Here is a 13,671-nt window from a genome sequence, read left to right on the forward strand (position 1 = left end):
TTACTTCTGCTTCTCCTCTTTCGTGGAGAAGCTTCATACCGCCCTTTATTAGGACTCCTGCTCGTTCTCCTTCGTGAATGAGTCTGCTTATGGACTACCAGAGTCCGTCCGTCCTTCGAGAAAGTCCAGAATCTTCTGGGTGCTCTCGTACCCGCTACAATTCCTGTATCTCGTACTCTCATTTTTTAATCAAACGAGCATACTCCTCGATTTCCCTTCTCTTTTTATCGAGGACATCGTTATCATTATGTATGCTTCTTGAATGGGTGACTGACTCTTCTCTGCGATGAGACTTACTCCTTCTCGTGGAGCCAGTTGCGGTTTTACCTCCTTTTTCTTTGGAGTTATCTCTGTCATGTCTACCAGTGGGCTTTCTCGGAGCACCTGGTGGGGATTTATCTCTTCCCCCACCCAACTGGTCCTTTGGACTAAACGGAGTAACTGGATCTTCTTCCATCATGATTTCTTTTTTCTGAAAAATTGTTCGATTCCCACAGACGGCGCCAATTGTAGGGGGATGAAAACAATTGATGCTTCGGATCACCTTGGATTGCAACGGCTTATTCGTGCCTCTTCACCGGAACCCTAATTCGTCGTCGGAACCCTAATCTGCAAAATAGACAGGGGGTGAGTGCACATCTGCCTCTCGTGGCAAGGGCCCTCCGATGGCAAAGTTAGTATCACGTACTTAGTCAATAAACCCTAATTATCGGTAGGAGAATATGAGAATGCAACAAATTGCGTACCTCTTTCCTCTAGATTTGCCTCATATTTATAGATTTGCGGATGCTTGCTGCCCAAGCATCCCTGTTGCCCTAGGATTCCCAACTCGTATAGGAAATCTCCGAATATCAAGGATTCTCGTTTCCTTTATCAGTTTATTAGAAAAGAGTCCTTTTTAGGACTCTTTTCCATTACTGGCCGAACATCCCATTCTCATTGGGTATCTTTACCAGATCCTATATTCTCGGGATCTTATTCCTTTACGGGACATGACTATTCTGGAATCTTCCGGAGTATTCCCTCTGCTCCTACTCTTGATTGGAGCTCTTTCTTTGTTCGGCCATCTCATGGCCGAACAGACGGCTTGGATCAGTCACTTCACATGTAACTGGTCATTTATCAATTATTTGGACTAACGACCTCACATGCCTTTTTGTCTTTATTAGCCGATCAGACTGCATGGATCAATGACTTCCCATATCATTGGTCCATATCGTCGTTCACCATACTGCCCGGCGATAAGTCCTATCATACTTACCACGTGCTCCCAAATATCATGTGTTCGGCAACTAAAAGTATCTATTCGAAAATACCTCCCTACAAAACATACTCTTTGCACACACAACAAAAAAAGAAGAAGAAGATATTGGCCGACATAGTAGTACCATCATACTTATTTTATAATATCTACACTATAATATCTACTTATTTCTAAACTAAAGTATACAGCACTATAATATTTATAATTTTAATTTATATTATAATAGCCATTAATTATTCCTCCTGTTTGTTTGCTGGCGGCGCACTGCGGCACTGGGAGTGCGAGTTGCTCCGACTGGGACAAGAAGGAAAACAAAAATAGAGTGTACCTTTGTTTTGTTTACTATTGTTTTTTTAATATGTAATAATAGTGTTCGTTTTCATTTCTAACACTTGCAGGTGTCCCGATTCCTATAGTGTGAGCATACCTCGTCCCCGTGTTTCTCTCTTTTTGGTAATTCAAACCCGAGTTGATATCTATGCTCCCCGTGTTTCTCTCTTTTTGGACATTGTTTAGTCTAAGTTGGGGGTAAGAAGACCTTTATGAAATTTACTTTTGTGTGCATTTTTAAATTTTTTTTTTTTGGTGTGGTTTACAAAAAAAAAAAAAATAATAATAATAATGCAAATTCTTAACACACACCTTTTAAAAGAAATAGCGGATGATGCTACTCTGTATCATTTTTTTTTTGGTCATGTCTTGGACTCTGACTTTAAACGACCATTAATTGGTCCTCCCCTTTGTGCTTTTGCCGTATACATGTTCTATCACATTCATGTCATTGAGGACAATGCCATTTAAGTTCGGGGGACAAATTATAAAAATATATATATATTAAAAATAAAAAAGAGAACGTATTCTCCATTTGAATTGAAAGATATTAAATTTTACTATTTTGAATACTTTGAGGGCATCTTAATTCATCCTACTAGCCTCTTGTAAAATGTTTTATGGTCGGCATCCTTTACTCGGCACTTTGCACTTCACGTCTAGTTGCATGATTGTGAATTTGATTGACAAGTGTGGATAGTTCGGAAATCTTGATAAACACTTGTGGAGGCTAATAACCCTGTGAGTTTTGGGCCATTCTATTCTTTGGAGGGCTGTTTTACATTTACTCTTGAATTTTCCTTTGAAAACACAATTATTTGTTGTATGGTCTCATTATTCGATCTTCATATTTGGTTGAATGCCGGAAATGCATTACTTGTGGCACACTGCTTTTCGCCTTGAGATTGTACAAACTTGGTGAACCATGTAGGACTTGGGAAAGGATCTTAGGCTGCCTTTGTTGTATTTTGCCTGTTCGTTTCGTTCAAGTATAAAATTTCCCATAGTTCGCCATTTTGAGCCTTCTACATGTAAGCCATTCTTTGTTCAACTCCGGAATCCAAATATTCCGAGAAATGGGTTTGGTGGAAGTGAATGATTAAATAGGGTAGTTGGATAATTTGGTTAAAAGAAAGACGACAACAAAAGAAAGTCTACAATACACATCTCTTAAAAGTGTGTACCATATACACCTATTATATGGTTCATTTGTAAAATTTTAGTGTGTTTCGTAACTTTCGTTCTACAATTCATAACTTTTCAACAATACAATTTATAACATTTTCATTATGATTCATAACATTTTGGTGCATTCATAACTTTAAACTAAAATCGTACCCCCTCTGCCCCTTTTTTAGAATCCAGTATTTCATTTTGGGTTATCCCTTAATAAGTGTCCATCTTGTAAAGTTAGTGGATAAAAGTTGGTGCATTTTCTATTTTGCCCCTAAAAGTATATTCCATTTTGAAAAGTTAGTGAGTAAAAGTATAATGATAATATCTCCATAGAGGGTAAGTCGGGAAAGTGGAAATAAAAATTGATATGAAATGTGTAATGATGATGTCTCCTTAATAAATTGGAGTTACAAAGTAGGACACTTAAAAAGGGACAGAGGAAGTAACTTTTTAGCAATACCATTCATAACATTTTCTCTATAAATCATAATAACATTTTGGGATGCATATGATACACAGCCAAATAAGAAATAAAAAGAAAAAGGGCATTGAAGGGCTTATGGTAGTGACGTGTGGATTAACAAGGCAATTATACAGCTGGCCATTAGATCCAAATCAATTCTTATTTGTCCAAAAAAAGAAAGAAAAGAGAGAGCCTGAAATGAGCATGGGTCAGCAGCCTCGGCCGTGGGCATTATTTGAGGTGCATAATTTTCGTTGTAAGATATTTATGATCTCTTAAGATCAAGAATTGGTGGTCGTTAAAAGGTGCTAGCTGCTATTTATGGATCCGAGGGTCTTGATCATCAATTTACGAGTATCAAATATACAGCCCATTCTCGGACATATATTTGCCTTTAACCTTGCCTACACACTTTTCCTCGCCTAACGCTACAACCCAATTTGAAGTCCTAATTGATCCCAAGGACGGCATGGTTTGACTTGTTGATATGGTTGATTGTGTGGTGTGAATTTTATAAAATTTTCGGACATTCCATTTATGAGGCTACGAGTCTTTATTGATTAAGCGTTGAGTCATATTATGCGAAGAATTTTGATTTGTGTACATGAATTCCACTCGTATACATTGAGAGTATACAAGCACTCGTTTCTGAGTGATTTATTTGTTGAGTGCATACCCAGCGAGCCTTGAGTTGAAGCTTAGTTTTGATGGAGAAGCTTAGTTTTGATGGAAATCTGGGCTCTCTCACTTTGAAGTTAGGATCATGTACATGCTAACTAATTTTTCACACTCTGAGTTTTGGTGCCATGAAATTTCTTTACAAACTGATAGTATTTTGAATTCTGTCCGCCCATCATATTTTTTGTGAGATTTATGAATATTCCTGACTCTTGAATTTGGTTAAAATGAAGATGTTAAGTTGATATTTGAATGGGGAATAAATTCACCGTGTTAGAATAAATTCATAGTGTTTGTAGGTATCATTGCTGGAAACCCTCATGACACTTCACTTGTCTGACTAGGTCGACTAGGAGTTTAAAAGACTTGTTGCATATGCTAATTGCAATCGTTGATATTACGACACAAGATATTAGTTTACTTTGTTTTCTTGTTCTTTTGTTTTGCTCGAGGACTAGCAAAATGTAATTTGGGGGCGTGATAAGTGCCAAACTGTACACATTTAGGCCACCTAATTTATATTTGTTATGTCCTTTACTATTATTATTTAATGTCTTTTATGCTATTTCTGTGGGTGTAGGCCACGGGATTATTTGTACCAAAATTGACTGTAAATTGGAAGTTGGAGATCAAAATGAAGACCTTGCATTATTGGACCACCCAATGGACATGCCACGCCTTTCATTTACTTCTTTCATTACTCTTTCCCACCTTCCATATTTTGCCCTATTATATTCCAATGGACAAATTATTTGTATATGAGATTGAAGTTGATAGAACGAGGGGGGGAACTGGGCAGAATGCCAAGAGAAGGAAAGGAGCTGAGCTTCACGCCAGGGGCAGAGGCTCTGCTTGTAACGATCTTGAATTTTGGTAAATAAAAATTTTGTTAAATATTTGAATTTTTAATTTTTATTACTTGGATTTCCGTTAAAATTCCTTTTTAACTTTAATAATCCGTCATAATTAGATTTTAGCCCTTTAAAAATTCATTTCTTGATTAAAAGCCCTACTTGGCTAATATAGTTAGATTCCAACCGATTAGTTGGAGGAACCGAACTATCAATTCACCTAGTTATAATTTCCTAACCCTAGATGAACCTTTACCCGGTGGACAATAAAAGTTAGGGAAAATTTTATCCATTGGACAATAGAAAATCTAAATTTTATATCAAAGATATTTTGTGCTAGATTTGATAAAGTACTCATATATAGTTGTATATAGGCTTATATACACATGCTTAAAGGACATTTGGTTATTTTAAATATTTTTCAAATATATATTACCTTATTCATTTTATCCATTGGTCAATAAATGCAAGGGAAAATATTATCCATTGGATAATAAGTTAGTCTTACTAGCTAGTACTAGGATTTATTAAATAAATCACATCCTAGATTTTCCATGTGATTATATCTTTAAAGATATGTATATATGTACCTTATAATATATTACCCTCAGATACACTAAGTACATAATCTAGTTTTATACTGGAACATGTGCCAATTTGGACTATTTTAATAAAGAATTTTGATCTTATAATTTTTTATTGAATACTTGGAAATCTTACTAGATTTCATGGTACTATTATATATATACTTGGACGTGTGTGTGTGTGTGCGCATATATATATATATATATATATATATATATATATATATATATATATGTATATATATATGTATATATATATATATATATATATATATATATATATATATATATATATATGTATGTATGTATAATAAGAACATGTGTTTAATAGATTTATTTATTAGGAAAATCTTGACCTAGGAAATCTTAAAGATTATATAGTACCTTAAGTACAATCTTATATATATATTACTTGGATATGGAACTACATATATATATATATATATATATATATATATATATATGTATGTATATATATGTATATATATATATATATATATATATATATATATATGTATGTATATATATGTATGTATGTATGTAAGAGAGAGAGAGAGAGAGGGGGGGAGGGCCGAGAGAGAGAGGGAGATGGAGAGGGAGAGAGAAAGAGAAAGGAAGAGAGAGGGAGATTGGATTGTACCTTGATTTTCCATGATTTTCTTACATCCTTTCAATCTATGGTTATATATATTTCCAAGCAAAATCTATCTTCTAATGTCCTTTTATGTTCTTTTAATCACCAAATCTTGTACAACCCCTCCTTCTTTCCACCAATATTGCCAAAATCAAATCCAAAGTACTAAATCTAGCCATGCAAGCCTAGAACTAGGTAGAAAAGTGCAAGCAAACCCTTGATCTTTCAATCAAAGTATGACAAAAATCCAAGAGAGAGAGAGAGAGAGAGAGAGAGAGAGAGAGAGAGAGAGAGATTCGGGTGAGAGGAAGAGAGAGGGCATGCTTGGCCTATAAATAGCAAGCTCATTCAAGCTTAAACTCACACCTTCACTCTTTGCTCCAACTTCTCTCTAGAATTTCTAAGCTTTTCAAGTTCCAAAGTTCAAGTTTCTTGAGAACTACCACCAAATCACCTCCAAAAATCGCCCCTAGATCTTTAAAGTAGCCTAGTTTAGTTAGCAAAGTTGTTTCTAGGAAGAGAAAATCCATCTTTCGAAGCAAACCGAAGCCGTTACGTCGCCGATTCGCAAAACCGACGACCAACTCTCAAAACCGACCAACCGCCAAGAAGTAAGGTAGAGTCTCATATACGCTATCTCTAAGTATATGTAGAGTCCATTGTCCACTAAACTTAACGTATAACATAGAACCATATGTTGGAAAGTATAACGTAGAATCTTCTTATACCCTAACTTTAAGTATATAAGATTATCTATCGCCTATAAGGTTTGAAATGTATAATAGTTAGTAAACTAATTCTCACTAATGGAAGTATGAGCATGTTGGAATAATCGACTTCTACTCTAATAAACATGTATTTTTTGAATTTCCCACAAAGGAAGAAAGAACGGTTTTTCAAAAGACAGGACTTTATCATTGATAGAAGTATTCATATTTTGATCTTTAGATGGTTATGTGCATGTGTTATGAATTTTTTGTATTACTTGTCTTGTTGTAAAGCATGAGTGATTTTCACTCCAAGAGCGTCCGTACATATGGTATTATGCTTTAAGTTGTGATTTAAGCATGATAAATAACATAGAGTTGGATGATCTTGCTAGTTTAGTTTCAAGATTTCAATAAATGATTTATATATACGTGAAAAGTCCTACTGCGGAGTCTATGCATGTGATGAGACACAAAAATCGAGAAAGTAGAAACATGACACCTAGGGTGTGTTAATGACAAGGTGTGTTTTGAAATCGCAATGTGGTCGGACTTGCCCATTGTGGGAATGTGTGTGTGTGTGTTCCAATGGAGATCCGGATTAGCGGAACCATTGTGAGGTTGTGTGCATTCCCATAGGAACCCGGAGCGGCGGAACCATGGTAAGGAATGGCTTGGTTATCCGTGGAGGGGAGCCAATGCAAATTTTGTGTGCCAATGGGAACCCGGTGCAGCGGAACCATTGTGAGGATACTCGGGAGACCGGAACGGCGGAACCGAGGTTGGTTGTGTTAAAACGATTTTGGAAATGTTGATTTGGTAAGTGATAAATGGAGACACGGTCCATGATGAGTCGCGTAGGAGAAACTCAGAAAATCATGGACACTAACGTTAGTTTGAATAGTAAATGCGGATGTGTTATTGTTAACTGTTAATGTTATGATTTAATATTTGTAATTTAAGGGTTAGTGGGTATGGATTTTTTATTGAGCCTTCGTAATTCACGGTGTTACCTTTTGGTGACCCTGACATATTATATTGGTGGCAACGCTAGTATAATGTGTCAGATCTTATAGATGAACAATGTGAACTCTACACATTGGAGGCCTTTGGAGCTGAAGAGCTGGCTAGGATGGAGGTAGAGACGGAGAGAGGTGTAGGCATACGCGGTCTTGGGTTTTTTTTTTTTTTAAATATTAATATTATTTATTTTTGTTTGTTGAGAATATCTAAGTATTATATTTTGTATAGAGTGTTATTTAGACATAAAATGTGTTCGTTTTCTGTCCCAAAACCTAATTTCTCTCTCTGTGCACGATTTTTCTTAAGTTTTTCTTTCAATTATTGATCTCATTTCTTTTTCTATCTCTCTCTACTTACTACCCAAAAAAATCCCCCTCCTAAACCAAACAAACTATTAGATTTCCGAACCTTCCAATTTCAAAATCTTGTTCATAGGTCGGTCCCCGTGTTTACAAAATCCTGGTTCCGTCTCTGGATAGAGGAACAGGCGGAGTTGTAGTTAGGAACCCTAGTTTCCCTCCCTTTTGTAATGAAAGTAATCTTATGGAGGTTATGATGTAATAATGAGCCAGACTCTATTTAGATATTCAATAAAATTGTCTATTTAACGTTCTCAAAATTCGGGGCGTTACAGCTTGGTATCAAAGTTTTAGGTTCAAAACCTCGGCCATGGGTAGAATGAGTGGACCATAAGATAGTTTGACCGTTGCACAAACGAGAATTGAGTTTAAGTTTACCGTCCCAAATTGGGTGGAATTCTGACAAAACAATCTTCAGATTGAAGCAAGATGTAAGAAATTGGTAGTACCGCCGAGCTGGGAATTCCCGAACAATTGGATGATGACTTAAATCAAGAATCAATTGTGGAACCTAGAAAGCCTTCCTTAGTGTTAATAAAACTTTGTGCTTATCGATAACCACCTAGCCGACCTGTTAGCTCGAACTACGTGAAGTGGTTGGGAAAGATTATAGGAATTGTTCTACCCTAGAGTGGAGTAGCAGCGGTGTAGGTTAAAACCTGATAACCTATAAAACCACGGAGTAGGAGTATGTAGGATCATTTTGTTTTAACTTATATTAGGAAAAATCTTATCTTAGGTCCCTACTTGCCATTATAGTGGAACTCTATGCTTATAATTGTATCTTCCTGCTTATCTATGAAAATTTTGCTTATATTAAAGAGTACTGTTACATACTATTCGATACACTACTTTCGACTTTTGAAAGAAACACCATTTGCAAAAAGAAAAATTGTTTTTAGTAGACTAAAACCCCCTTTCGATTTTCCCTCGTAGATGGTTAATACGCGCCACGGATTAGGAAACGATAACGGGGAACCCTCAAACGCAAACCCTGACCTAGCCAAATCATGCAAGTGTTCATAACCGCCTTGAACGCTAACCGTCAAAACCAAAACCATAATGACGGACCCATGACCCGAACTCAAGCAATGAACGAGTTCTGTAAACGCCGACCCCCGACCTTTCACGGAGACATCAATCCCGTCGTGGCCGAAACATGGCTAAACAAAGTCAAAATGATCCTTAGAACCCTAGGGATTACCCAGGACGGAAACCGTGTGGCCTTGGCCACATACCAATTGAAGGGAGAAGCCCGCTATTGGTGGGACCTGATGGAAGCAACCTATACCATAGCCACCATGACTTTTGTCGAGTTCGAAGCTTTGTTTCTCGACAAGTACTTTTCCACGCCTATTCGCCTAGCCAAAGAGCAGGAATTTCTGAACCTAAAACAAGGGACAATGACGGTTACCCAGTACGAAGCCAAATTTGAGGAACTATCCCGTTACGCCTTAACCTCCATACCAACAGAGGACAAGAAAGCAAAAGGTTTGAATGGGGGCTGACAACCGCTCGAAGGGCGGTGGTGGCTCAAGCTTTTACCACCTATGCCGAAGTCGTGAAGTGTGCACTCTGGCTAGAGAGTGAAGAGGCTGACTTCAAAACCCAATGGAAGAAGGCAATAGGCAATACTGGCAGACCGATCCGAACCCAACCACCCAACAACAAGCGTGGACCCTACCCCCATAAACCTTCTAACTCGACTCAAAGCAATCAACCATGGGAGACTGCTATACCGGGACATGGCGAACCGCAGATGGTAGGTCAAGACATAGCCACAGTTCAGTGCTACAACTGTCAGGCTATGGGCCACATTAGGCGCAACTGCCCGCAGCCTCAAAGGAAGAGGGATGGGAGCTTTGGAAACTAGAGAACTCAACCACCAGAACAGGCTAGTTTTGGGAAGCAAAACCTTGGAGGCCCATCGCAGCAAAAAAATGGGCCAAACAAAGGAAAATAGCCCATGGGAACCCAACAAGGCACTGGAGGGCGCATATTTGCACTACAGACTGAGAAACAAGAACCGGATCCCTCAGTGATCCAACGTACGCTACTATTATATAGTACCTACGTATAATCCTTGTTTGACTCTGGTGCATCTCATTCGTTTATGTCTACTGCCTACGTAATTGCTCTAGCACTAAAAACAGAACCCCTAAGTACGTGTACGAAAGTATCATCACCGTTAAGGGGAAGGATAGCTGTTAGTCTAGTGTGTAGAGGGTGCGAACTAGAAATAGCCAACCTACATTTGACCTGCGATCTTAAAGTAATCAACATGGCAGATTTCAATGTAATCCCAGGGATAGACTAGCTATCAGCACATCGAGCGGTCATAGACTGCCATCAGAAGATGGTGACCGCGTATACCCCCGAATGGACTCGTTTCCAATTAAGGGGGATAGACAGACAATGAGCCCGACGACGAAAAGATCTAGGTGGCAGAATCAACTGTTTGGATGGCTAGCTAGCCTCCAGTTGGGAGAAGCCGATAGGATGGAAGTAGGATTACCACACATCGTGTGCGAGTGCGCCGATGTTTTCCCTGAAGAACTTCCTGGCTTACCACCCAAAAGAGAGATAGACTTCTCTATAGAATTCCAACCGGGAAATGGCACCAATCTCTATAGCGCCGCATCGAATGGCCCCAGCTAAGCTAAAGGAGCTCAAGACCCCAATTGCAAGAGCTGTTGGACAAAGGGTTTATCAGGCCGAGTACGAGCACCTGCACTGTTCCCGAAAAAGAAGGGACGCTTCGACTATGCATCAACTACAGGGAGCTAAATCAAGAACCGGTATCCATTGCCAATGATCGATGACCTGTTTGATCAATTAAGAGGAGCACGAAGGACACCTCCGGATAGTACTACAAGTACTCCGAGATAGCCAACTTCATGCCAATACAGGTAAATGTGAGTTTTGGCTAGAAGTGGTTAAGTTCTTGGGGCATGTAGTATCCAAGGACGGAATCGAGGTGAATGAAAGTAAGGTTGAAGCAGTACTGGATCGGAGGCAGCCGTACATTTGAAATTACCGCCAGAAGTTGACGCTGCCAAAGGCTTATTTTCCCGTAACTACATAGGTTCTTTCAGTGCCTTTGCTAATAATATCCGAGATTGTAGAGTATCGTAGGGATTGCTTGCTGATGTTCAATTTTCCCCGAAACGAGGATGGAGTACTTACGCCTTACGATTTTGGAGTGATTCTGCTCAAGTTGATCCGTTATTTAGTTTTAGAAACGGGTTTAATACCGTTAAGAGGGGAAGCATGCTGATTCGACAGGGACGTGCTAAGGAACGTTTATAGGGTACGAGTCCGCATGATGATTTGGTAGAAGTTTTGCATTTGACGTTGGCATTTCCGATGGAAACTTCATCAAAGGAGAACAAGGAGGCAAATTGTTCGACGGCGGAAGCAACTTCAACCCCGTTTTGTTAAGCAGGTGATGAGGCTTAATTTGATTAACAAAACATGCAAAGGATAGTGATGGATGCCTGAAACGCTATCGTCTTACTCCGAGATACTTCTAAAACCTACCGGAGTCTTAGACAGTGGCCATGTGATGCCAAAGCATTTGAGAGCGTAACGACTATGTCTAATCCGTAGTCACGCACCAATTTCGAGGACGAAATTATTTTAAAGGGGATAGATTGTAACGACTCTGAATTTTGGTAAATAAAAATTTTGTTAAAAATTTTAATTTTTAATTTTTATTACTTGGATTTCCTTTAAAATTCCTTTTTAACTTTAATAATCCGTCATAATTAGATTTTAGCCCTTTAAAAATTCATTTCTTGATTAAAAGCCCTACTTGGCTAATATAGTTAGATTCCAACCGATTAGTTGGAGGAACCGAACTACCAATTCACATAGTTATAATTTCCTAACCCTAGATGAACCTTTATCCGGTGGACAATAAAAGTTAGAGAAAATTTTATCCATTGGACAATAGAAAACCTAGATTTTCAATCAAATATATTTTGTGCTAGATTTAATAAAATACTCATATATAGTTGTACATAGACTTATATACACATGCTTAAAGGACATTTGGTTATTTTAAATATTTTTCAAATATATATTACCTTATTCATTTTATCTATTGGTCAATAAATGTTAGGATCGACACACACACATGCACATGATTTACGAGTATAAACAGTAAAGAATCAACACAGAGATATATGTGATTCCCCAAAATCGAGTACGTCCACGGGAGCGAGAGCGGCTGCTGTTCTTTATTATCACAGTATGAATTAGGGTCTACAACATAAAGTATTTATATTGACTCTATTCTAACCCTAATCTAGTATTTGATCTGTATCCCAAAAATAACCTAGTACGAATCCTACCGTACAACGCCCCTCGCACCCCCCAATAACATGAGCCATAGTTCTAACAATCTCCACCTTGGCAAATTCACTCTCACCCCTTCAGAAGATAACCATCACTATCCAGTAAGTTGGAGGGATGCTTCCCTTTTCCTAGCACCGGGAGACATTAACCAAGTCCAAGCAATGCTCGAACTTGTCTGCAGTAACCGTCTTTGTCAACATATTAGCTGCATTCTTAGAAGTGTGCACCTTTTCCAGTATCAAATCTCCTGCATCAATCAACTCTCTCACCTTGTGAAACCTCACGTCGATATGCTTGGTTCGAGCATGATACACCTGATGCTTTGCCAAATAAATGACACTCTGACTGTCACAATGCAACTGAACTCCACCTTGATCTATGCCAAGCTCCTTAACAAACCCTTTCAACCACAATGCTTCCTTGGCTGCCTCAGTCACCGCCATATACTCAGACTCAGTAGTGGATAAAGCCACCAGAGATTGTACCATGGATCTCCAACAAATAGGCCCACTCATAAGTGTAAACACATAACCAGTTGTAGACCTTCTGTCATCCAAACCCCCAGCATAATCCGCATCCACATACCCAACAACTGAAATCTGACCTCGTTGCCTACCAAACATAATCCCGTGATCTGGAGTACCTTTCAAGTATCTGAACATCCACTTGACTGCCTTCCAATGCTCTCTGCTTGGTTTGGTCATGTACTTACTGACTGTGCGAACTGCATGTGCCAAATCAGGCCTCGTACAAACCATTGCATACATTAAGCAACCCACTGCACTTGCATAAGGCACCCTTGACATATCCTCAATTTCTTCATCTGACACCGGACACTGAGCTGAAGATAATCTGAAATGACTTGCCAATGGAGTGCTTATCGGTTTGGCACTATTCATACTAAACCTCTCCAACACTTTCACCACATAATTCTTTTGAGATAACCACAACTTACCAGCTGACCTATCTCTACGAATCTCTATCCCAAGTATCTTCCTAGCTGCTCCTAAATCCTTCATGTCAAACTCTTTACACAATAAAGACTTCAACCTGTTTACCTCAACCGTACTCTTTGCAGCAATCAGCATATCATCCACATAAAGAAGTACGAAAATATAGGAACCATCATCAAGACTCTTAACATAAATGCAACAATCATACTCACAGCGTGTGTACCCAATCCGTATCATGAAAGAGTCAAATCTCTTGTACCATTGCCTTGGAGACTGTTTCAGCCCATAAA

General features: G+C 38.5%; 1 protein-coding gene across 1 annotated transcript; it reads left to right on the plus strand.

The window, feature by feature from the left end:
- Positions 1-9,142: 9,142 nt before the first annotated feature.
- LOC131306918 (uncharacterized) lies at positions 9,143-9,942 on the plus strand. Its single transcript, XM_058333350.1, has 2 exons — positions 9,143-9,560; positions 9,653-9,942. The coding sequence occupies exons 1-2, from the start codon at positions 9,143-9,145 to the stop codon at positions 9,940-9,942; spliced, it is 708 nt and encodes a 235-aa protein (XP_058189333.1).
- The last annotated feature ends 3,729 nt before the right edge of the window (positions 9,943-13,671 follow it).

The sequence above is a fragment of the Rhododendron vialii genome, chromosome 11a (assembly GCF_030253575.1).
Source record: "Rhododendron vialii isolate Sample 1 chromosome 11a, ASM3025357v1".
Taxonomy (NCBI): Eukaryota; Viridiplantae; Streptophyta; class Magnoliopsida; order Ericales; family Ericaceae; genus Rhododendron; species Rhododendron vialii.